Source organism: Dermacentor albipictus, chromosome 1 (assembly GCF_038994185.2).
Source record: "Dermacentor albipictus isolate Rhodes 1998 colony chromosome 1, USDA_Dalb.pri_finalv2, whole genome shotgun sequence".
Lineage (NCBI taxonomy): Eukaryota > Metazoa > Arthropoda > Arachnida > Ixodida > Ixodidae > Dermacentor > Dermacentor albipictus.
Genome location: NC_091821.1, coordinates 370,721,511 through 370,746,737, shown reverse-complemented (window position 1 = coordinate 370,746,737; position 25,227 = coordinate 370,721,511). Strand labels below are relative to the sequence as shown.

The window sequence follows — 25,227 nt, the reverse complement described above, 5'->3', positions numbered from 1 at the left end:
CTTGTGTGGACAACCTGTCTTGCGCGGCACATTGCAAATGGAGCGAAGTGTCGCGCGACTGCCTCGCTAATCGGGAAATGGTGAGAGGCAGCGCGTGGGGGACGTGCGGGCACGATTCACAGCAGCCGCCGCAGACAGACCTCCGCTCATGCAGGGCGTTGTTTCCATATGTGGTATGGGTGGACTTGCTCGCCGCATGCCGTCGATGAACAGACGGCGGCGTTCTGCTCTTATGCCATCTCGTAGCGGTCGTCGCCGCAGAGCCCGTCTTGAGAGGCGCTACGCTTTTCTTATTACGCTTTCACCATACTCTCCTCCTCCGCTTTCCTCCTCGCGCTCTCTTCACCATCGCTGTCTTTCTTCCCCCGCTGCTCTCTGCGTTCGCTCTTTCCTTGTGCTCGTTCCCTCGGTTGCGCGGAGGGAGGACGCCGAGGAAACGGGCGTAGGAACGGGCGCCTGAGAGCTGCGCTCTGGGAAAGATTAGTAAATCAGCGAAGTAAGCCTATGCTTTCTTTAAGAAGATGAAACTCGAAGTATTATATTATTGCAATCTAAGCTTCAACTTGCTTTTGTTATACGTCAGCAGCATTCATACTTCAATATCCTTCAACGCCCTTACTTCAGAGCCCTGAAAATAAAAAAAGAGCACATCAGCTATATCAGGGTTCTCCTTTCTGACAAAATGCAGATCCGCATATATATATGTCAACAAGTATGCAAATTTGTCGGCATTTTTATTCTTCTAGATGCTTTGATAAACACGAAATATCAATTGTATCAACTGACAGGTGCTTTTGATGTGCTGGATGAAAAACCCGTCACAGGATTAGAATAGGAGCCAGTACTACGAAAGCTGCGAGCACTGTTGCATGGGATCATTAGTGCCATGGTATTCGTTAGCCCAGTGGCCTGGCGCTTGGCCAGGTAGACCAGCGGAGATGACCCGAGTGGTGACGAGGCAATTGCGTTGAACAAAACCAAGGCGTTCACTACATCATTACGTAAAGAGCGGTCAGCTATCAAAAGCTGCTCGGACATGAAATGTCAAGGCCAACGGGAAGGCTTTTTTCTTCTTCGTCATTGGCGCATCGAGCGTTTGTTTTTTTCGGAGGCGATAGGGGGGAGGGAATAGAGGAGTGGCAGGCGAGTGTTTTCGCACGTCGTGGTTTTATGCTAAGTATGCTACGTTTGCGGTGCTTCCATATTACGGCTGCTACGGAAAGGAAGCGTATTAGTGAAATTATGTGTCTTCTAGTCGTCGAATTTGCCTGCTTTCCCGCTCGTATCATAATTACACATAGGGTGATCACGTTTAAGTTTTATTTGATTTTTTTAATTGCCTGTGGCAGATAACATAATTCTAGTGCTTGAGATGGATTATTCAGAGAGATGGACTTTACTTTCACGAGAAACCGAAACACATATTCAACTAACTAACAAAAAATGTGCTAGTTAACTTTTTAATTATTTACTTTACGGCAAGCTTATTGTAATTTACGAATTGTAGCCGGTGATTAATAAAGGGAAAATCAGACATCCACTCGTTCGTAGCAGTTGCTACGAAGGAAACCCATACGGGTTCCCCGAAAGAAAAGCCTCTCCGGGGCAGCCGCCCTACCATGTGAGCTAACCAGGCGGCTAGCAGATGGCAGGGCGAATCGACTGGAAAGGCGGTGGTCCCGGGTGCGAGTCCCGAACCAGGACGAATTTTTCTTCAGCTGTGAGGCTTTTCTTTCGAGGAACCCGCATGGGTTTCCTTTGTAGCAATTGCTACGAACGGGTGGATGTCTGATTTTCCCTTTATTAATTACTTCTCTCCACCTTGCGGGTTTTCACAGAACTGTTATGTCAAACTGTGGCCGGTGAGTTTGCAAAGCGTATCCACTTGCAATGAGCTTCCAGAATGACGCTGCTTTAGGGACATGCGTCATCAAACTTGCGCTAAAAAGAACTGTTGTTCCACATACTTATTGTCAAAACATTCTTTTATGCATTGAAGCACAAAAGTAATTGGAACATGTATTTCGTTTAACACTTTGGGAAATAATATCTCCTAACTGGTGTCATCCTGGAAATTCATTTGAAGTGAACACATCTTGCAAGCTCGCCAGCTAAAATGTGTAAATTGCACTATATGCCGTAAAACAATTAACTAAGAAGGTAATTTTGGGAATTCTTTTTAATTAGTTGAACATATTTCGATTTCTTCTTCTAGTAATGTCCGCCTCTTCAAATAATCTAGCTCTGGGACCAGAATTATACTATCAGTTACAAGCGATTCTTCAAATTTCTATAAAACTTAAAGATGATCGCACTGTATACGTATACTCAGCGGAGCACCTACATGTTACTGTCGCTGACTATGATGCCCATTTCATTTTCAGTTCTAACTGTTAAGTCGAATATGTAATTTATTTTTGTGTAAAGGGAGAATGCCAAGGTCCACGGAAATTTTGAGGGGCGGGGACACGTGCCGCGTGTATACAAAATTCGGTTTATACACAAAACTTCCGAGCTATCAATATGTGTTTAGAGCTGCAATAACAATCTACCTTCTGCTGTACACAACCGCCGGCAGAACGCCCACGAACGAAAGCGTTGAAATGACAGCTTTTTTTATTCATTCATTCACTCATTTTAGTAATGACATGCAGGGGAGCGACGAAACGCATCCAGTCAGAGTTTCGATGCTTGCCTAATTCAGCGAATAACTCACTTCCGTATAGCCCGCAGTGAGCAGTCTGAATGTGGTGGTTTCGTGCAGTTGTCAGCTGTTTTTCGTAGCAATTACTGGAAAAATTATTTGCAGCAAGGATGTTCCGCGCGTAGCGGGGCAAAATGAAAGGTTCTTTCTTCCGGGAAGACTAATAATAATATTTGGGGTTTTACGTGCCAAAACCACTTTCTGATTATGAGGCACGCCGTAGTGGAGGACTCCGGAAATTTTGACCACCTGGGGTTCTTTAACGTGCACCTAAATCTAAGTACACGGGTGTTTTCGCATTTCGCCCCCATCGAAATGCGGCCGCCGTGGCCGGGATTCGATCCCGCGACCTCGCGCTCAGCAGCCCAACACCATAGCCACTGAGCAACCACGGCGGGTATTTCCGGGAAGACGTACGATTGTGAATGTCCTTGAGCGGTATAGACGGGATTGGCAAAGCAGCTTCCTGCTTTCACGAAGTTTCCTGTATACGAATAATTGAATATGGCAAATCATTTCTGCGGACGCCCGCAAAGTGGAGGAAAGTGCATGAAATTGAAAAATTGTCATCCACCTGAATTGTGTAACACGAAGCTGCAGATTAAACCCATACGGTTCAGTGCCATTTAACATCTTTATTTGAATGTCTCTCCCTGATAGTTGGCACAACACTTATTCTCCCGGTAGAGAAAAAGGCACGGTATAGGCGCGTGCTACCTGAGCACTGCAACTCTTTTTTGTACGCGTCTTGACGGTTGGCGTAGCCACTTCTATGCACAATAATTTAGCTTCATATATCTGTGCAGTCTTTCTTTCTGTATAGTATCTACGAACTTACGTGTTATCACTCGTTGCATTCACCACCCCGGGGCAGTTCGACCGTTTGCACCAAGATCTTCGCACAAAATTGAGAGCCCTTTCCTCAGTGCCTGCAAGGACGGTGCCTGATGGTCCATGGACAACAGACTATAGTTCGTAAGCTCGTGCCATAGTGCGTCGACGGACATATTCTCAGCAAGGAGGCATCGTCATAATGATGCCTGCAAGCATAATTCATGCCTATGACGTCCAAAACGTGGCCGCGTGATTGAAAAACTCAACTTCTTTTGTCACGAAACTCGGAGAACGCTGAATCGTGCTATTGCAGAAAAGACAAAGAAAACCCGTACATTACCCTTATCCATCGATCTCCCCTGCGCGTATACTCGTGGCAACATGATCTGCGAACACTCAAGCAGATATATCGGCCACAAATACCTCTCAACAAGGAAATGAAAAAAAAGGAAAAGTGGTAACGCGCGCAAAACAGAAACTATGAAGCTTTCGAAAAGCATTCTTCCTTTTATTTTTTTCCTTCGTGCGCGCGACACATAGCCCATGACCAGCGGCAGCGAGCATCGGGTGTAGCGCTATCCTCCTCGGACTGCGGTTTGAAGAATCGTGTCTCACGCGAAACGATTAATTCTTTTTCTCACCCGCAGCGTCTCGGCGGCTTCGTCTCGTTTCATGCCGGCCCGCTCCCCTCCCTCCGTCCAGCGGCCGTGCCGAACAGCTCGGCATGGCTTGGCCGATCAGATATCCGCGGCGCGCGCGCGCGCGACTCGCGGGAGGATCAGACAATGCCGCCTTAACGCCCTAATGGCGCCTTTGTTCTTCGCCGCCACTACCAGCATCGATGTTGCTCGGTGCCGCCGCCGCCGAGAGATAGCCGCCCACCGTCGCCCTTTCGCGCACCCAAGAGAGAGCGGCGTCCCGCGGGCGCATATGCTACACCCTTCCGCGTGTATATACTCCCGCGAACGCCCCCCTTTCTCTGCTCGGGCCTTCCCCGATGCCTGCCCTCCCTTACCCAACGCTGGGCGCTCGCGCCCTTATTGTATTTCGATGGCCGCTCGAAGCTCTGATGACCTGAAAGGTGGGATCTCCGTCGTTCGGTCGTCAGGATCGCGTGCGGCGCTGTGCGTGGCGTCGCGAATGCGGACGTGCGACGCTTTGCGGACTCTTCGGTGATCGCCTCCCTTCTTCCTTGTTTTCGGTGCCTCTTCCTCCTCGAAATCCCGTCCCCACGGCGGATTGATGCGAGATAAAACGACGCGTATTTGGAGCATTCGGAATAATTCGGGCATAGCTTATTTTCGGCACCGGACGATAAATGGGCCGTCACAGAAGAACGTTATAGTTTAGCCACCTGAACTACTTTCGGACTCGAGAGGCATACTGGCGATAGAGCACGCCTTCACCGTTTATAGAACTAGTCAGAATAAGTTATTGAGCAGCGCGTCTCGCAAACGTTGAATGGTGTGAAGTACAAGGATAAATCGCGATGCAAACAAACGGTTCGCGCTCAAGTTCTTGATAGAAATTTGCCAGTCGCCCGCGGGAGTATATGCGCCAGATATGCGTCTGCATTTTCCGTCTACGAGGCTACAAAGCTTCGATCTCTGTAATGTGGTTAATCAGGGAAACTTGCATTTCAAATCTCAGCAGCATGCTAGACCAAAGTAAATTATTTGTTAGGATTTCTTATCCTCATGTTTCAAAATTAGGAACTTGAATACCAAATAAAATTTCGGGGACCGAAGCCGTTTTAAGCGCCGGTATGAATTGTAAATGTGGATTATAAAAGCGGTTCTCAGCAGCAACCTGGCGACCAATGGTCAAATTGGGCAAATGGTGGAACACATACGGTTACACAACAGCGATGACCAAATAAACAACGGGTCCTAAAAAAAATTAGCTTCATCAGCATTTTTATCAATTAAGACAATTTCCGTACATTCATGCGGTAATTTTTGTACAAGTTGGCCTTCCTAGCGCTTTGAGCATACGATGTCGCTTCTATTCGTTGCGCGTATCGTGAAGAGTGATGAACACATTCATGCTAAAAGCATTTCGCCCCGAATATTGTTTGCCATTGCTTTGTATATATCAAGTATCCCATGACCGAATCTTGTCCGCACTTTCAGTACATTCAATCCTAGTGCAGTGAACCGTAAGTTTTATTTCTTTTAATAAAATGAGAAATCCGTTGCGTGAAAACTTTAGTCATCTGCATCCTATAATACGTGGCCCGTATTTCATAGGCCAGCCGCCTTCGCTTATGATGTATGTCCGGCGCATCAGGACATATCATGAGGAAAACGTTTCACGCTCTTATCCTTAATCGTTTCTCTCTCTCTCTTCTCTCTCTCTCACTCTCTCTATCTCTCTGACCCAGCAATAGGAGAGGCTGGAATATGTCGCAAGAGCTTTTTGGATTAATACTAGCTTAAGTTTTGTATGTTGTGGCGATAGGAGCTATATGGACACTTGAAGTGCGCTCGTGCCACCGCCGCCTTGTCCCAGCATCGACGGTGCAAGCGCAGCTCGCGCGTGGAGAATAGAAGCACTCCAGAGACAAGAGTGACGCCCAGTGTGTTTGCCTGCAAAAACGACGAAGCCAAGTGGACGCGCGCTCACGCTCCGGTCACTCAGCTCTGCAGCAGAGCCAGAGCAGCATCCTAAATGGATATACTATTCCTGCGGTACAGCTATGTGAATGATCATACGCTGATCTGATCGGAATGGACAGTACACTTCAAGCTACAGACAGTGACGGTTATTATTCTCACTCATATTTTACGCCATTGAGTTGCGACGCCTAGGACGCAGTGGCGGCGCTACTTAACACGCCAGCGTCGTGAGACGCCTGGCAGCTGCCGGGGCGCTGTTCCGGCTGCACAGCAGAGGTTTCCTCGCGTGCTACGTCATGCCAATATAACGCCCCCGCGTATTCTTAGAACACTTCTGAGGAGCCTCAGCGTCACGCTAAACCTTGCTATCACTTTCAAAGCATCGCCCTTAAAGCATAAAGCTGCTATGATGGTTCTTCTGCACGGCCATGCTTGATCGCAGTGTCTTCAGGAAGATAGAATATAATGTGTGGGACAAAAGCCTGAAGTTTAAGCGCCTATAATTTCCAAGTTGTCATGGCGTACCATGCAGCGTTGCAGCTTCCACTTCGTAAGGCGAGAGTCTATTAATAAGCGATGGTCACGCTGAACAATTCTTCTGATTACACCATCCACGCATTCAAGAATTTGCTTGAACTTTTTAACACGAGATACAGAGGAACTGGGAGTACTATGTCTTAACCCCTTTCATGCCCTTAGAGCTGCTCATCATCTTCGCAGAATATTTTTTCGTAATAACTAGTCGTATTCGCTTACTACGCCATGTCGACCGTGAATATACCCTTTAGCGAAAGAACTTCATCGCCGAGCGGCGATATGTCTCTAACTGGAACGGGTCTTCAGTATTAGTACATTAAGTGCCCACATGCATGTCGAGACAGATGCGAATCACTCTGAAGTATTCCATTCACATTGCACAGACGTACTTCCCACGAAGGTATGACCACTTGCCTTCCACTTAAAAAGCAGCATGTTCATCGGCACCACGTAATGATGACAGAGACAGCTGTCAATTTGTCAATTTTCCACCATATACGATGCAACATACGAAATTCACAGAGTAAGTCTTTCCTTTTCCGAATCGGATGGGCCGACAACGGCTCGTGTGATGACTGTGGTGACGAAGAGACTCTTCAGCACCTTCTCTGTGACTGTCCGCGCTATAATTCACACAGACGATCGCTCGCAATCGCGATAGCGCGCTTTGACCGAAGACCTCCCACAGAGAAATTTATTTTAAAATGCCCTCATCACAAGCCATCGCAGCAGAGGGCGACGAGGGCACTGTTGCAGTTTTTGGACAGAATTGGACAAGCGTCTGTAGCCTGAACAGATGTTTATAGTAGCTGTAAGTGTTACTGTGTTGTGCGGTGACAGTATGCGGCGACAGTGACCGACTGTGATTGTGTGTCTAAGCGTCTTTCTTTCTTTATCTCTACTTTGTTGTCACTTTACCTCCCCCTCCCCTCTTTCCGCAGCGTAGGGTAGCAAACCCGATCTTCCCCTCTGGTTAACCTCCCTGCCTTTCCCCTTTCCCCTGTCTCTATCTCTGTTAGATGGCCAAGTACAGCTAATTGTGCAGCAACTTACAAACATGTCAAGAAAACGTAGCGTAAGAGTTCGCCGATCTTCCTACAGGAGGCGCCAACGTACATCCCTGCTCGCCTTGCTCGGTTGTGATGAGGATAGCGCTGAGATGACACTTGGGACGGGCCAGGTAGCAGGCAGGAAGCTTCTAGCTGCAAAACCCTGCTTCGCGTGGATGCTAGCTCTGAGCCGCACAGGGACCTGTTCCTGTTCAGGACCCACCTGGTGTTGATATCCCGGAGCCGTTGTGCCCTTATAGTACGTATACTGAGCGATCACTGAGCTTTACATATATATATATATATATATATATATATATATATATATATATATATATATATATATATATATATATATATATATATATATATATATATATATATATACAGCGCACGACCGTTTCGCCACGCGCTTTCGTGTTGTAGCTCATTCATGATGAGCGCGATAGTCCGTGGTCCTCCGGACGCCCAACTACCTTCTGTTAGGGCAAAGCAACGGGTGGAAGCTGCGAGGCTCAGGAAGTCAGCTGACATAAGGCAGAGGGAAACGCGCTGCAGTGACTCTTGCGGTAACGCGATTATGGCTATGATTAGATCATGCCAACTGTGTGTGTCTAGCCCAGCGAAAGAAAACTGAAATGTCCCCTTCCGGTCCAGAAGTTAACAGCATAGTTAAGCTGTGATGTTAAAGGCATTCTGAACCACTCCTCGGGCGTGGTGAAAGAACACAATGCAGGGATAGCGCTCGTTGCTGTGAACATCTCAGCGAAATCTTGCAGTCGTGCGCGGCGCGTGGAGGGCGCAAACGGAGCGCGAAGTCACATTTTTCTCAAACGGTCTCTTTTCAACAGAAGCCTGCTCCTCACTATTTTGTGGACGCTTTATTTAGCAATATAGCAGATTCCCATACGCGACTGCAGTGGGCTGCTATTGGCCAATAGCTTACATCCATTAAGAAGGGTGTTACGGTCAGTGTGCTTGTTCCTACTGTTACTGTGTATCATTATTGACGCACTTTAGTAAGCAGGCTCGTGTAAGCGAAAATCTTTTGATTTTCGGTAATTATTGCGTACATCCGGAAGAAGCCGACTATCGTCTATTCACGCTCAGACGCATTCGCTCGCGCTCGCGTCGTGCTTATCGGTGTCGTGGCCCTCGGGTCTCGCTAACGTCGACGAGTTTTGAGCACTCACCTAGCCTCGAACCAGGCAAAACTTAAGATCAGACCACACGCAAGCTCGACACAGCATGCTCACGCCTGGCCGCTCCTGGTTTGACGTCTTCGCAGACTTCGCTTCGTAATGAGCTTCAATAAGCGCAAGTTGCCATATGCCAAGTAGTCGTCGGTCAAACCGGTTCACAACAAAGCACAACGTAGCACGGCCAGACTGGGCCATATGAGCGCGAGCGCACACTCAAGTCCCGTCGTGTACAAAGCAAGGGAAACGCATATACGCACTACAATTGCATGTAGCTGCGATCTGCTGCGTAGCGTAGAACCGCGGCCGCCGCGGTTGCCGCGACGAGTCCGCTGGCAGTGCGGCTCGCTGAGGACAACCGCGTGCGGCGCGTCGTGTCCCGAAATCGCGTGTAGTGGCGTCAACGTGAACATCCAAAATCGAATCCGAACTGCGCGTCACCGTGACGTTGAGTAGGCCCCGCCCCGCCGTAGCCTTCGCAGTGCAACTTATTGAAGAAAGAACGGAAGCACCGCGCAGGGGATGTTTGATTGCCAATAACTCTGCTTCTGCCGGGAACACATCGAAGTGATATCTGCGGAAAAAAACGAGAAGAAAGGGGGTTAACCGAGGGGCCCGATTTTTATTAACCATATCATGTGAAGCCAACAAACAAAGACACCGAGGAAAGCATAGGGCAACTTGTACTTACTTATTGAATCAAAGAAATGATAGATTCATGGCAATGAAAGGGGATGAAAAAACAACGTGCCACATGTGGAGAACGATACCACGTCTTCGCATTACGCGTAAGTATTTCTCAAATAGTCTATTTTAACTTCAAATGCATTTCTCGACTTCCGTAAAAAGTGGTTTAGGGTCCCTTCAAGGCGCTGAACTTAACACATGTACCTTAACTCGGGAAGCAAGAGAATACATGTATAAGCACTGATGCTAAGGCGCTGAAGTTAACAGATGTGTACCTTAACACGCGAAGCAAGAGAATACATGTGTAATTAGAACATATGTCTAGATGGTTCCCTGCGAAGTTAATGTGCCGTCGTGGAGAACTCAATTCACGTGACTACGAATACTTGCCTGTGGCATTTAGACCCCACAAAGTAACGTGCGGAATGACCAAAGAAGGGACAAAGAGAACGGCAACTTGAGCAAACTTCTGACGACTGTCGATGTCCGTGTACGTTCGAGAGCCCGGCGATGTTTCATTCGCACCAACGCCGTAAATCATCGCCGCTCGGGGAGAATCGCATCGTTAAATATGAATCAGCGACGGGTGCCCTCTCCTCTCGTATTTCAAAAGCGCAGCTGCTTTGCCAAGGGGACAAATCCACCTATGCGGGTCTTCCAAATCCAGGTAATTTGAGGGTTGGCACCCAAATACCTCAAATCGAAGGCTCGTTCTCTTTTCCTCCCCGTTTTCTCACTCGCCTCTTTTTCTCTGTTCTACTGCGCCGATGTGCTCTATACTTCGTGTCTACTTCTGTTTTCATTTAAACGTAACATGGCGTTCACGTCACACACCCGCACAGCGCACACGAAACGACATGTGTGCAGAGAGAGGGAGAGAGAGACAGAGAGAGAGGCTGACGAGGCCTATACAAGCCTCGCTGGTGAGTCGCGCGCGCGAGCTCAAATTGCGAATCCTGAAAGCAAATTGCACATAATGCTGGGTCGCCAGACTGGTTTGTCGAGCGAGTTTCATCTCGAATGGCAGTATTTGAAGACGGCAGCAGCGCTGAATAAAACAGGATTCGTCCTCCCTTGGCGCCGAATTGGCTCCCGGCTTTCGCAGGTGCAAAGTGATCGCGATCAAGGAAATCAAGCTGCGCTGTATGCCGCTTCATTCGCGAAGGTGTACATACTGGCCCCTCTCTGCCTTCTTTTTTTATCTTTTTATCTTCGTGCTAGTTATCCTGTCAGCGGGGGAGTTCTTGCGGCGAGGCTTCGAGGGACGCCGCACTTGTTCGCTCGTATATACCTGACGAGTGAATCGTGTCAGTCTTCGTGTTTCTCGCGCACTCCTGCCTGCACTCTCTCTTTCGCCGTTGTAGTCTTTTTCCTTTTTGTTCCCTCTTGCGCTACGCATGGACTACGCTGATGTTTCAGTCAGCTACGTGGTATATTCGCTCTATGTTAACGCGCGCATTTAGAGCATAATTAGAGAAGATAACGACAACGAAAACTAGCTTGGTCACACTCAGGTTTTACAATTCTACAATATCCATTATATTAGCTGTATTCTTATTTTCATTTGTTCCTACATTCTATTAAATTCATAACCTAAAATCTACCTATTACTTCCCATATACCTAGTCACCTATTTTATTTACAGCTAAGTTGTAATTCTTTTTTATCGTTATGTGGAACTGCCCGGCTCTTGGCCGATACTCCAGAGTGGGTATCTGCCACTAACCTCTATGAAGGGGAGGGGGGGGTTGGGGGGGGGGGCTGTACATTTACATGAGCTACGATTTATGCTGCAACGAATCCGCTGCTCGAAGTTTAATGCCAAACAGCGACCATGCAGTGTGCTGAGGCGTGTCGTTATCGAGGATGATTTATGCGCAGAGATATGTACACACCCGGCGTCTCTCGCGCTCCTATTAGTCTGGCTGCCCGTTGCAATCAATTTGTCCTCGCGGTGTTATGTTTCGATATTTAAGCAAATACATCCGCTATAGTCCTTCATTGAGCCTCTTTTCTTTAACGACGTGTAGCGTGTATCAAGAACTGATTCGTGAGTGCGATACTATATAGGAACAACGGGTAAAATACCGCCTTCCTGGACGAAGGAATAAAGAGAGAAGAGAAACCGCGCAGTAAACGCAGGCGCTCGACTGCAATTACCTTCGTAGGCTGATCAGGGCCCATTCAAGGACAAGCAGGTGCTACAGCGGCGACTAACACCGATTTCTATCGGTTCCAGCCTAATCCATTAACATGTTCGATCGCTTGTCGTTGCAATAAAACCCCAGAATCCTTTTCCTGTTGTTGCTGCGCCCGCTCCCCGCAATCTTCTTTTGCCTGCAGTGTCACCGCATTTAATCCTCGGTAATTGCGCAAGCAGTTTCGTTACGGCGTTCAGCGCAGGCGTCACACATCGCGCTGCACTATAGTCGACACAGCATGCGGCGCACGTAATAGTGAGAAAATTGTGTGCGGATAAACAGTATCGACACTTGTAAAGATATGTGCGGGCAAGACAGAAGAGGAAGAGGAGCGAGGGAGGCCAGGTTTAACGACGAAAATTTCGATTCGCTACCTTGCGAAAAAAAAAAGAAGAAGAAGCGAAGAAGAAAGAAAAAGAAGGTGGAAGAAATGAAGGATGAAAGGCTGAAGAAAAAAGGAAGAAAAGTTCTAGCTCGTGATTGTACCTGCGAATTTGGAAAAGCGGGCCCGTATTCGCAAAATTTCTATTACGTAGGTATTCGAGATTGGAGAACTAATCCATAACTTGACTGAGAAAGGACACCACGTGACATTTCAGTGGCTTCCAAGTCACTGCGGCGTCATAGGGAAAAAACACACCGATAACGCTGCTCGGTTGGCGCTTCAAGGCGACGAAGAGGAGCCGATACCATTATCAAGGACAGATGCCGCTAGAAAGCTGTGATGTCACGTTCTCCTCATGGAACGCAGGAAGTTTTCACAACAACCGGCTGCACAACCTATAGATTCCTCTCTATACACCTTTGCATTCCAGCTGGACTCTGCCGTCGCGAAGCTCCCCTTCTTTGTCGAATATGGCTAGGGGTGGCGTTCACCAAGTCTTTTGCTTTCCGAATCGGATGAGCCGACGACGCCTCTTGTGATGACTGTGGTAACGAGGAGACTCTTCAACTCCTTCTTTGTGACTGTCCTCGCTATAATTTACAGAGACGATCGCTCACAATCGCGATAGCGCGTTTTGACCGAAGACCTCTAACAGAGGAACTGACTTTAAAATGCCGCCATCACAAGCCATCGCAGCAGAGGGCGACGAGGGCGCTGTTGCAGTTTTTCAAGGCAACCGAATTGAACAAGCGGCTGTAGCATGAACAGATGGTTCATAGTGCTGCAAGTGCTACTGTGCTGTGCGGTGACAGTATGCGGCGACTGTGACTGACTGTGATTGTATGTCTATGCTCCTTTCTTTTATTTATTTATTTATTTATTTATTTATTTATTTATTTATTTATTTATTTATTTATTTATTGTTTATTTATTTATTTAATTATTGAGAATACCTTACAGGCCCCTTGACAGGGCATTGAGTAACGGGGTTAATAAAAGTACAAAGTAACTCGACAGAATACAAACATACCGCTCAAATTTGCAATTTAACACAAAGAAATGGAGGAGTTGATGAAAAAGTGGTATGACGGCAATACAAGGTTGGGCAGGAAAGATGATAACACGAAAGAAAAAATATTGGCTGGCAATATACTTATGGCAAAACTGCACACAAGAACTATAATGTATACCAATCACAATGACGACAGTAAAAAGATAGAAACTACAACCAAAGATAGACAGCCAAATATGCGGATTCTAGGCGCAGAAACACTTGACAGTGTTTCAAAGACGCACAACGGTAGGGCATGATACAAAACGCAGGAACTAATCGCGTGCGCAGTAGAAATATTTTTAAATGTAAAAAATTCAGTCGGGCACGAAGTGGGATACTGAAAAAACAAAAACAGAAAAACACGTGCAGTGGTACAAAATAATGACGGATGTGTTTGGTCTTAAAGCGGTAAAAATAACAAATAAATAAATACATGGGTGGGATACAGGACATGGCACAAGAAGTAAAACAAAATTGGAAAACTAGTGGTAAGTTTTTATTGCGAAAAGAAAGAGTGCAGAAGTTGACGGAAACTATCGTGGTCTGGTTCAAATGGATGTTGCCTGGAAGACCATTCCACAAACGTATGGCGCGAGGAAGAACAGATGAGTTGAAGGCGTGAGTTGACCCATATAATCGCGTGAAACTTAAGTGGTTATGCAACCGACGGCATGTAATGGAAGGAGCATCAAGTTGAAGTGGGAACAGTCTGTTGCTGTATGCGTATTTGTGAAAAAGGCATAAAAGGGCAATGTCGCGACGAGCACTAAGGGGTTGAAGTGAAAGATTGAGCTTAATTTGCGTTATGCGGTTGTGTTTTTTTTTAATTATTGAAGTGAATGTTAGGAGAGGTTGGCGTCTTTATGGTGACACCGGCTACTCCTTGTCACTTTGCAAACTAAACAAATTTCCGTTATGGTTCCCATAATTGCGTGAAATGAAACGGGCGGCCCTATTCTGAACTGCTTCAAGCTTGTTAATTAAATTATTGTGGTAGGAGGACCAGATAGATGCGGCGAATTCAAGCCGTGGGTGAACGGAGGTCTGCTAAGCTAGTTGCGAACGTGAGTGGGACAGTTATGTAAATTTTGACGTAAATATCCTAAATATCTTGAAGCTTTTGCGCATATATGGTGGTAATATGGTGAGAAAAGGAGAGGCTGGGTGTGAAATGAATACCAAGATATTTATAAGATGATGCCTGTGACAGTTGGTAATCGTTGGTGTTGTAGCAGTAGCTAGAATTTTTTTCGCTTGCGTGTGAAGGAGATTATTTTGCAGTTTTCTGTATTTAGCGACATGAGCCATTTTTTCGACCAGTTATTAATGCGGTAAAGGTCGTTTTGCAGTGTTCAGTGGTCGTCGACATAGGTTATTGGACGATATATGATGCAATCGTCAGCGAATATTCGTATGCAGAAAAAAATGTTTTCTGGAAAGTCGTTTATATAGATTAAAACAACAGGGGCCGAGGAATCACCCTTGCGGTACGCCCGAAGTTACGTGAGAAAGGGAGGATTGGAAATTGTTAATTACCGTGAACTGCTGGTGGAGTGAAGGGAAGTTACGGAGCCAAGATAAGGTTATCCAGTCTAATCGAAGGGCAGATAATTTAGAAATCAGGCGGCAATGGGCGACACTATGAAAGGCTTTTGAAAAATCAAGAAAAATACAGTCAGTCTGGAGGTTACTGTTCATGTTGCAATGTAGTTTTGAACTTCTGGTAGCTGGGTTTTGCAAGAGAAACCTTTCCTGAATCCGTGTTGGTTGTTAAAAAAGAAATTGTTAGATTCTAAGTGTTGGTAAACATGAGAAGTGATTATGTGTTCAAGAAGTTTGCAGCAGATGCAAGTTAAGGAAATTGAACGGTAGCTTTCGGGAGTATGTTTATCACCATCTTTAAACACAGGCGCTATTTCACCAATCTTCCAATCGAAGGGAAGTTGACCTGTCACTAAAGACTCTTTATCTCTACTTTGTTATCACTTTACCTCCCCCTCCCTTCTCTGTCCAGCGTAGGGTAGCAAACCGTATCCTCCCCTCTGGTTAACCTCCTTGCCTTTCCCTAGCTATTCTCTGTCTCTCTCTCTCTCTCTCTTAGGTACAAGAATGTTTCTACAGTGAACAGCGTTCCAAAGCCCGCCAATGCTGAAAGGAGGTCAACGGTACGGAGATATCGGCATGGAGATAACGACAATACGGACGATATCGCCGACTGAGCTACATCGCTTCGACGATGGACAATCGCTGACAGAGAAGTCTTGTGAGTTATAAACATGGAAACTGGTGTCGTTTGCGTTTTGTCCTTGTCTCTGCAAAAGAAACAGTATGAGGTGTATGACTTGCGTGCGGATGTATATGGATGGTCTGTACATCCGACGACGGTCCGTATACGGTCCGTCGTTGCACGATGTAGAAGCCACTGCGCGGGAACCGACGTAAACAGAGGAGGCACACAAAGTACACAAACGCAGCGCTGACTTTCAACAAAAATGTTTATTTTGCCGGTGCGCAGCTAGTCTTATAATGAACGCGTGGCAAAAAAAAAAAAAAACAGAAGATCATGTGCACAGAACCTGCTCCTAACGCTATCGCGTCCTGGCATTTGAATTTAGGTAGGTCAGCTCTTTTTCACACAATGCTGTCGATGGACAACTGACACAGTTACTTCCCGTACGTGAAATTACGGCAGCCTCGATAATTTCTCTAGTAAGGCTTGATTTGCTCCTATAGATACAATCTTGCTTTTATCGAAGACAGCTTTGCACCCACAGTTGCGACAGGGCACGCCTAGATGATCTTGAATAGTACTGTATAGTGTTCTATAGTGTATAGTGTAGTGTAATAGTGTTGTTGGATAGTGTAAGAGAAGTATTGATTTCCCTTGCCTTAAAGATGCCTTGAAGGATTCCTATGTGTCCACAAGGCAGAAGAAAGGTTTCGGTCACCGGTATACCACCTCAGCACACCTGGATATGCCACATGCTTGCAGGTTTGTGTCGCGGAATGCGCACTTCAGAAAGTAAAAACAGCTGGTCGCGCACGGACACAGCTCAATGAAGTACAAAATCATGATAATGCAAAGAAGGCAGTTATTCTATATTTTCATGGAATTTCACACTACCGTAAGGGATGGGAGTCTGGCAAATAAAAGATACGGAAGAGACGGTTATCTCAGTACCAACAGTAATAAGCACGTGGTTAGAAAGAAAAGGAAATGAGAATGCCGAAGTAGCGAAGACAAATGAAACACTAAATAATAAATCGTATAAAAGTAATCTACGTAAAAAATTTCAATGCTTAATGAACTGGGCGTAAGATCTCTTCGGAACTCTGCAGACGCTGAAATGAAGACATGATGCATCAAATGATATGCACCAGAATATGAAAGCCAGTGCGCTTGCGAGAACCACATAAATGGAGAGCCCGGACGAAGAAGGTCCTCGAGATACGCCGTCTCAGCCACGACGTCAATCCTTGCTGCATATGACAGATACGAAAGCCGGCGAAAGTGGTTACAAGCAGCCCATACTCGTGATAAGAGCCGCTGTTGGGGAGGGAGTATGTTGCACTTGGCTAAAGCCCCTTTACTTCTGTCCCAGCGTAAGCATCATAATGCCAGCCGGAAGGACATTCGTACGTTGAACATGCAATGGGAAAGAGACTGCCAGCGCAAATTATCATAAACGTCCTTGTAACGCACTTGCTTAGCAACGTTGGCATATCAATAAAGACAAAAAAGTCGGAGTACCTTGGTCAGAAAGAATGGTATCGGCGAAAGCTCGTGTCATCATATGTCATATATATCGGAGTGACAACAGTATTTTCTTCAACTGGACATTGGAAAGACCGTGCGGGCTTTGAAACTTGTGTTATTATTAGTTACTTATTTCTTAATTTTTGCTTACGCTTTGCAATGACCTCAGCTTCTTTCCCAGTGTAGCACTGTTGTTAAAACGGTACCATCACCATGCCGACGGAATACAACGCCTACTACAAGTTTTGCTAATATTTCCTATACAAGAATCGTGCAGTTGCTGGACAAGTTATGAACCAATCCTCAACTAGAACATTCCCGGCACTTCGGGTGTCGAACCGGAGTCCGCGAAGAAGAGTGAGAAATGAGCAGACTGCATACCTGCGTAACGCGCAGGCCGCATCCGAAGGTCCACTCACATTGCACGCACAGACAAAAAACAAAGAGAAAACACTGCGCGTTCTCCGAGTCGCGCATATTCCGAAAGGCACGCACCGACAACGCATGCATGCAGGGCCGAGCCCCCTAGCCCATTACGCGCCTCTTAATTGCCTTGTCAATAGTGTGTGCTTTCGACTTGGGGTCCCCGCGCTGTGCTCGAGCTTAATTAAAGTTTGGCCCGGCAGGCTGCCTTTGATCTGTGCCGCCCGACCGTGGTAGGCGTGGCGAGCAACCCGTGCGTCACTCCCCGCTGGGGGGCGTGGTACTTTGATTGACGCGCCACCATGCGCCGGCATACGGCCCCGCGTGCTCGCAGTATACATACAGGTGTCGCTCCGGCCGAATAAACAATGCCCCGGGCCGGGGCTCAGCCGGCAAGAACGGCTCTCTATTCCAGCACCCCCCCCCCCTGACCTCCTACCACCCGCTACCCACTCTTGCCTCCATAGCGTGCGTGAGGATGATAAATTGCTGCCCAATGCAGCCTTGGGTTTGTGGCGTCTGTGTGCGCTGCTGTGTTAGATTTGTCCGAAGCCGCCTACACTATATATGGGTACCTCTGTGTGTACGCTGCACCCAGACGTGTACAGTACGCCCTCGAGCATCGTGGGGCGCAACCCAATCATAGGAATCAAAAAACGCTTTCTTTCTATAAGGACCTCCGCGCTCGAGGTCACGCCGGGTTGTCCGCAGATAGCCATCGCGGTATACACTCTCCGTGCTTCTTATCTCTCTATTTGCCAGCACCGGCCGTCTCTATTTGTACGCCGCGAGGAATGCAGGCGCGTATTATATGCGTGTAAGTGGACCAGCAGTGTGTGCGCCGTGTTTACAGGGGCGTATGAGCGGATGGTCGCTTGGTCGCGCAGAAGCTATTGGAAATCGCTGTTGTATATTTGTCATTGAGTACAGCGAACGCAAGCCCCACTGATAACGCTCGACGATGCTGGGTTCCCGAGAACGCCGCGGCGAACAAGATGTTTTCCTGACGTATAAAAAGCAAGTGACGCCGGAAAGGCACATAAATTTATGGCCCCCTTCAGGCAGCTGCAACTGCCGGTGTTTATAAAACAAAGCAATGTTTGTTCTTCAAATATATGTAAGCAACTATGTGCTGCTGCCCACCATTAATTAGCTTCACTTGCCAATGCGAGTGCTTACCGAAGCTGTTCATCATATAGGATCGAAGTGGTTTGGGTGTAAACAGTAACAGGAACAGTGCCTGTTAAGATCGGCCTGCAGAGGTACTGACCTGCAAACCTTTCGTGGCCCGCTGCAGTAGTTTCGATCGTTCTGCGGGGGTGGCGTCCTTCAGAGAACCGGCGACGCTAACTAGGTTAACCGACCATGCACTTGCTTCGGAGAACTAGAGACCACAGCAAAGTTAATCAACCATTCGCCTCCTTCGTCGAGTCGACGGCGCCTGCAAGTCAGGCCACGTTTGGCGGACCGTGTATTGTTACCTAGTTCCTGACGAAGAGCCAGGTCCTCCCCACAACCCCGACCACAACCCGTACAACTGGATGCCAGCGATGGGTAGTTCCTTCCTTCAACTACGTCTAAACCGTACAACTGGTCGCCAGCGGTGGGATCGTCCTCCAAATCCTACACGCCCCGCCAAAGCCCTGGTGGCATTGTATAACGTCAAAATGAGGGAATGTCAGCGACCTGCATTCTTTGTGCACAACAGTATGCGGAGTACAGAAGTTTTTCTTATTTATCCATTTTCATAGTTCACCCTAAAACTTTGACTGACACAGCTTGTTGTACAGTGATGACACAGGAAAGCCTATAGAAAAAAACCGGCATGCTATATAATATGGTGGTCTTCTTCATAATATATATGGTGGTCATCTCACAGTAATTTGCCTCGCACAACATAAAATTTCCCCTTGTGTATGAAAACTGCACATAGCAAAGTGAAGGGAAAATAGGACTTCTCTGCTGCGTCCCCTGGGCTCGAATCAACGCTATAGGTTTCGGCGAGGTATTGTATAAGGTCAAATGTTAGAACAAATAACGTTCTAATAACTTTACGCCAAGCGATGCTTTCTGGACGTGTGATAAAGTTTAAGCTGGCATGGAAACTTCGCACATCGCTTACATCAACATGCACTGGTCGCCGCTGCTAATGCGGTCCCCCTTCCTCAATATCTTACACGTGCAATTGCGGGCTAGCCCTATTAGTTGGAAGGAGGTGGCCGGAACTTGCGGCGTTGTCGTGAGATAACGAGCTGTCAGTGCGGAGGAAGGTTGATAGTGGCTTTCAAAGCTTTCAGTGCCATTGAATACTCTACATCATAAACAGTAACACGGAAGCCACGATTTTTAAAGCGATGTTTTCCTTACTTCTTCTCCTGACGTTGCGGGCGCTGCTCCTAATGTGGTCTTACTCACGCACGCCGCTGGGTTTCTTGCAACACCACCAGATGGCGCGCACCTCCGCGTATCCCTGAATGAATGTGAAGACATCTACCCAGCGATCGATTTAGGCACCACTGGGCAGTTGTTCGGCTTGTGCTACACATTTCTAACACTTACTGGCGAGAAGCATGCTGGACCTTTTTTATAAGTAGTGAATTAGGTGCTCGCGTGTGTCATTGAGGAGGTCAGCCTAAAGCGCCACACGTGTACTTAACACTGCACCTCATTATGTCTTGCAAGAATTCTGACCCCTCCAATCGTATAACTTAATGCATTACCAAGTGCGCAGCACGCTTTTGCCTTCACGTGTTGCAGGAGTGTAACATGATGCCGAACTTTTGTCTGGGCTTCAGTTTTATCGAAGGTGAACGGCCAATGACAAAATGTTCTTGCAAAAAAAATGTGTTTTGTGAATTCGACCACTGAAGCAAGAACGAATAGCGCAGCATAGGAAACAGGGAATAAATTGCTTATAAGAAAAGCAGAATGGTTGGCATTAGCTAGTATACGTATACTCGGGGAGGGGGTTGCTGCTACTTTGCAGAGGGGAACGTGGAAATGGGACAAAAAGGAGTGATGAAAGATGACAATGATGACAGGAAGAATTAAGGATTGCGTATATATGTACAAGAATCACGTAACACAGTGATTTTCTTAGTCTTGAGTCTAGACTGGTGCTCTACAAACAGGCCTTAAACAACCTCGCGGCTGCTTTTGTCACTTTGCCGGTCGCATATCACGACTGGAATTGTAGCTGAAGACAATGGTCACCTTCCTGTGCCTGGTATAGCGTAGAAACAAGCGCCTACCACTGTGGCGCATATCTGAAGGCAGTCGTAAAACAGATGTTGAAGAGTCTTAGGCACTTGGCAGTGTTTCCAGTTCGGGCTGCCCGCACGGCCGATAAGATGTGCTTAGCGTCGAGTGAAGGCGACGTCCAGCAGAATTCAGTTAAGCTTACTTGCTTCATTCCGCTTAATTTCAGCTGAGAGGTGGAAAGTTTTGTCGGGGCGTATTTCACGCAGGCGCCTGTGCCGATGATCAGGTTAAGCCCAGTGAGCTACTGCGTCTTTACTTCCCCTTTCCCTTCCCCTAGTGCAGGGTAGCAAACCGGAGGTTTTAAGTCTGGTTAACCTCGCTGCCTTTCTCTCATTTGCATCTCTCTCCTGTGCAATCTTGCATGAGCGAAGTCAGCAAAGCGTTTACACCGGTTTGGGAGTACGGTGTGTTTACTTCTACGGCTTTGGAAACAGTGTTCTTGCTTCCGCATCAGCCAGCTTGTTGTCAGCCAAGCTGCAATGTCCATCTGCTCATGGGGATGTAATCAAGCGACCGTTTTTCTGCGTAACATCGAATTGTTGTACGACATAAGGGCCAAAAATGCATATACGGCACTGTATCAACAAACATTATGTGTTACCTATCGATGGAAAAATACCTATTTATACAGAATGCTTCAGTGAACACTTTAAAACAAAGTTTCTTTTTAATTGTCTGTGGCAGATTGCACAATTCTAGTACATGAGCTCGTCTACTCGAAGAGGCGGACATTACTTGCACAAAAAAAATGAAATGCATAATCGTCTAATAAAAAAAATCATTCATTAAGTTTTTAACTAATTTCTTGTGGCACATATAGTAATTTCCAAATTCTAGCGGATGAGACTACAATGCATGTCTACTATAAAATAATTGTGTGGATGGCACCATTTACATGATATGCGCCGTCAAACTTGCGGTAAAAATGCACAGTCAGTTCACTTACTTTCCCAAAACGCCGCTTTATGCATTGAAGCACAAAAGTAAATGGAACACTAAGGCATTTCTCCACAAAACTCCCGACTTAATATCTCGAAACTGTTGTCATGCTGAGAATTCGTTCCAAGTGTATCTGCCTTACGAACTACCCGGCTGTAATTCGTAAATTGCAATATGTATCATAAGGTAACTAGTTAAAATTTTAATTAGTGAATGTTTGTTAATTTTTCGATTATGCATTTCAGTTTTCTGTGCAAGTAATGCCCGCCTCTTCGAGTAGACAAGCTCATGGACTAAATGTGTGCGATCTGCCACAGGTAATTAAAGAAAAAAAAATCGAAGTCCGCGCTGAAACAACCGGTAAACTACAGAGAGCGGTCATAGGAGCTGTCATATCAACGCTGCGATTGTTGCAAGGTGGCCTGTCACTTTTCTAACCAAGGATGTTCGTTCCTAATACAGTCAATCTGCCGAACGTGGCACTTCTCTGCTTCCGTGCTCGATCGCGTCGCGCACGGAATTGCTTGTCGGCGTGCTGCCTCCACATCCTTGCCCGTCCGCGGCGCGGCTTCGGCGAAGACTGGAGCGCAGCTATGCGTGCAAGGTCGCGAGCCCCTCTCATATCGACGACGACCGTTCGAAGGCGCGGAATTGCTGCCGCATGCGTCCGCGACCGGCAGGGGCACAGCCGACAGCTACAGCTTTCGCGCCGAATTTAATGGGCATCTGGGGCGACCTGCGGTGGTCTCCTAAGTATGCGGGTAATGGGCCGGCGGCGCATCCAGCGCCGAGCCTTCATTAGCCGCGCGGCGGCGGATACTCCTCTGCACACGCGGTGCTGCGGCGGCGGCACTGAGACAAAGGCGGCGGCCCAGCGCTGCTGACCAATGGTCGGGGCGAGGAGGCGCTGGACGCGGCAGCAGCGGCAGCGGCGAGGAGGGCGACGCAAGGGCGTGTTCGACGGAGGTGTCAGCTGTCGCGATGCCTCTGCGCAGATAAGCGGCTGGCACAAAGGAACTGCCGACTGCGAAGATGAGAGATGGGGCGCGCTTCCCACAGTGAGATGGGGGGACCCCCGGAGATTCTATCGCGCCTCCTCGCCGTCCGTAGCAGCGCGCGCGTGCGCACGATCCCTGCTGCTGCCGCTGCTTCTTTATAATAACGTTTTATTCGGAGAAGAAGAAGAAGAAGCCGCAGGCCGAAGCGAAAGCGCCATATGCACGTTTGGAGGAGAGGTTGCGACGAGGCGGCGAGGAGGAGACGAGCACCTATCGGTTGGTGATATATACATATGCGTCTTTCTTTTTTTTCCCTCGTCTTCTATCGCACTCGCCTTCGGAAGCCGGAGAGAGCGAATAACGTGGGCACGCGGCATGTGCTCTGTTTGCCTACCTGCCCTCGGTCGTGGGTTTCTGTTCTCTCTTTCTTTATTTTCTGCTTTTATTCTTTTTCTGATCTTCAGCGCACATCGTGGTCACTACGCGGCGGACGAAGTGTCATCCGTCGTGAGCGTTTGGTGCTCCTCCGCCATCGCGACGGCGGCGGCGGCGCGCGCTCGCAGCCTGCTTGTTTTCGAGCAAGTTTGCGCCTTCTACGGTTTTGTTTCTCGCCGCTATAGTATCGAAAGAGCCACAACTGATCATCCTCTGTTCTCGAGCGCGCGCTTTCTTTAAGGGCCGTCTTTGCAGCGCGCGCGCCGCAGACGCTGACGGAGTCCTCGATCGCTAGGAACTCCCACACCACTCCGTTCGCGTCTGCTGCTCCCCTCCCCTCTCTCTCTCTCTCTCAATAGTGACATAGTGCGAGACGTGCGGGGTCCTTTCGAACACGCGTGTGTGCATCGCTCGCCGCCGAGGTTTCGAACCTGCGATTGCGTCGGGGCGCGTTCGAAAAAGCGTGCATACGATATTCCGTGCGCCTCTGCGCAGCTCGATCGCGAATCGGGGTTCGGGGACCGGTGTCCGGTATATGCCACCTTGCCTTCCTCTAGTTGTTCTCGCCTCCCTTTCTCTCCCTCCTCCTCCTCCTCCTCCTCCTCCTTTTTTATTCAACAGGACGCCGCCGCAGCTTTTCGAGCGGCGCTTCCTCCTGCACGCCTTTGAGATCTTGTTGGACCTGTCGTGCGGTGCGCCCGACGCTTGACGAGCCGCCTGCCAGGCTTCCCTTTTGAATGAGGGACGGACGAGTCGAACGAATCTGTCTTAACGATTTGTCTTGACGGGCCGCGGATTGCTCGCGGCGTGTCTTGTCTCCGGGAGCAAGGTTTTCGGCGTTGTGTGTGCCGCGGGCCGCGCCGTCTCGACCGCGGTAACGCGGCCGCCTTTTGTTCCTCCACGACTCCAGCGTGCACCCGCGAGCGAGCCTGACCGCAAAGGCCCATCACTGCTCATATATTGAGGCAGGGCGCGTTCCAGTGGCTGCATTTGATTGGCAAAGACGCAACGCCGGCACACGTCTAGCCCTGCGAATGTCGCGGCGGAGCAGGCGCGCTTGCTGGCGCCGCATTTAATGCCGTGACCCTTGCATTGATAAGTGTGCCCCTGCCAACTGTCAACGCCGCTTCAGTTTTGTCGGGACGCCCGAGCGAGCGACGCAGCGTCACTGCTCTGTCACAGCTGCAGCCCAGTTTGTGTGATCGAAGCGTAGGAATGCAAGAAGTGTGCCTCCAAGGGGGATTCCTCTCTTCACGGGGCAGGGATCGCTCTGAGCGGCCTGCGTTTAATTGTTTTCGAACCGACCTCGCTCATCATCTTCCTGACCAGAAAGCGTGCACACTTCCGCCTTTCTTATTTCCTCACTCTCGTTTCTCTTCTGTGAAATTTTGTTTCGCTGACCTATCAGCTCGAGCCACAGACGTAGCTCTTCGGTCTTGCCTCTCGCCGAGCCAGGAAGAAACATTCGTGCGTCTCGCCATTCTGACTAACCGAACCTGCAGCTTTAATTGACTGCACTAGAAAACTCGGTCCAAAAGCGAATTCAGCTGGCGCAAAGGTGTTAGCAGATGTTTAGACTGAATAGTGAAAATTAGGCAGTTGTCAGTTGCTAACTATGTTCCAGCTTCTGGCGCAAATAACATTTGCGTATTTCAAAAGAGGGAGAGGAATAAATATCCAGATATGATGCTCAGTTCATTTCGTGTAATAATTGCAGAAACTGTGGAAGAGCGGAATTACACTCTAAACATGTTTACACCCTTAAGGGTGTTTTCTTGTCGCTCTTTAACACCCTTATCGTTAGGGCCTTACAAACATTTATAGAGGACGACAGCGGAGCTCTAACGAGACGTGGAATAACAAAAGACGTAGTTGAAAACTACGTAATCATTCTGACAGCCTTGAGCGCATATAAATATCCGACAGGAGAGTTTCCTATCTCTCCCTGTGAAATTCTCTTGTCGGATATTTCTGTGCGCCCAAGGCTGTCAGAATGATTACATAGTTTTCAACTACGTCTTTTGTCATCGCACATCTCGTCAGAGATCCGCTGTTGTCCTCTATAAATTTTTTAGGGCTCTGATGGTAAGGGTGCTACCGCGCGACAAAAAACACCCTTAAAGCACCCTTAAGGATGTAAAAATGT

The 25,227-nt window shown here is 47.9% G+C and overlaps 1 protein-coding gene across 3 annotated transcripts in view; it reads left to right on the top strand.

The window, feature by feature from the left end:
* The window catches only part of LOC135904120 (uncharacterized), a 266,311-nt gene that overhangs the window by 141,891 nt on the left and 99,193 nt on the right, over nucleotides 1–25,227 (top strand). The window contains exon 4 of one of the 3 annotated variants that reach the window (XM_070536126.1): nucleotides 15,370–15,495. The exons of the other annotated variants lie outside the window; for them this stretch is intronic. Within the exon in view, the coding sequence (XP_070392227.1) occupies nucleotides 15,370–15,392 (23 nt within the window). The 3' untranslated portion in view covers nucleotides 15,393–15,495. Of the gene's footprint in view, nucleotides 1–15,369; nucleotides 15,496–25,227 lie in introns of those variants that run through there. 3 annotated transcript variants of the gene reach the window in all.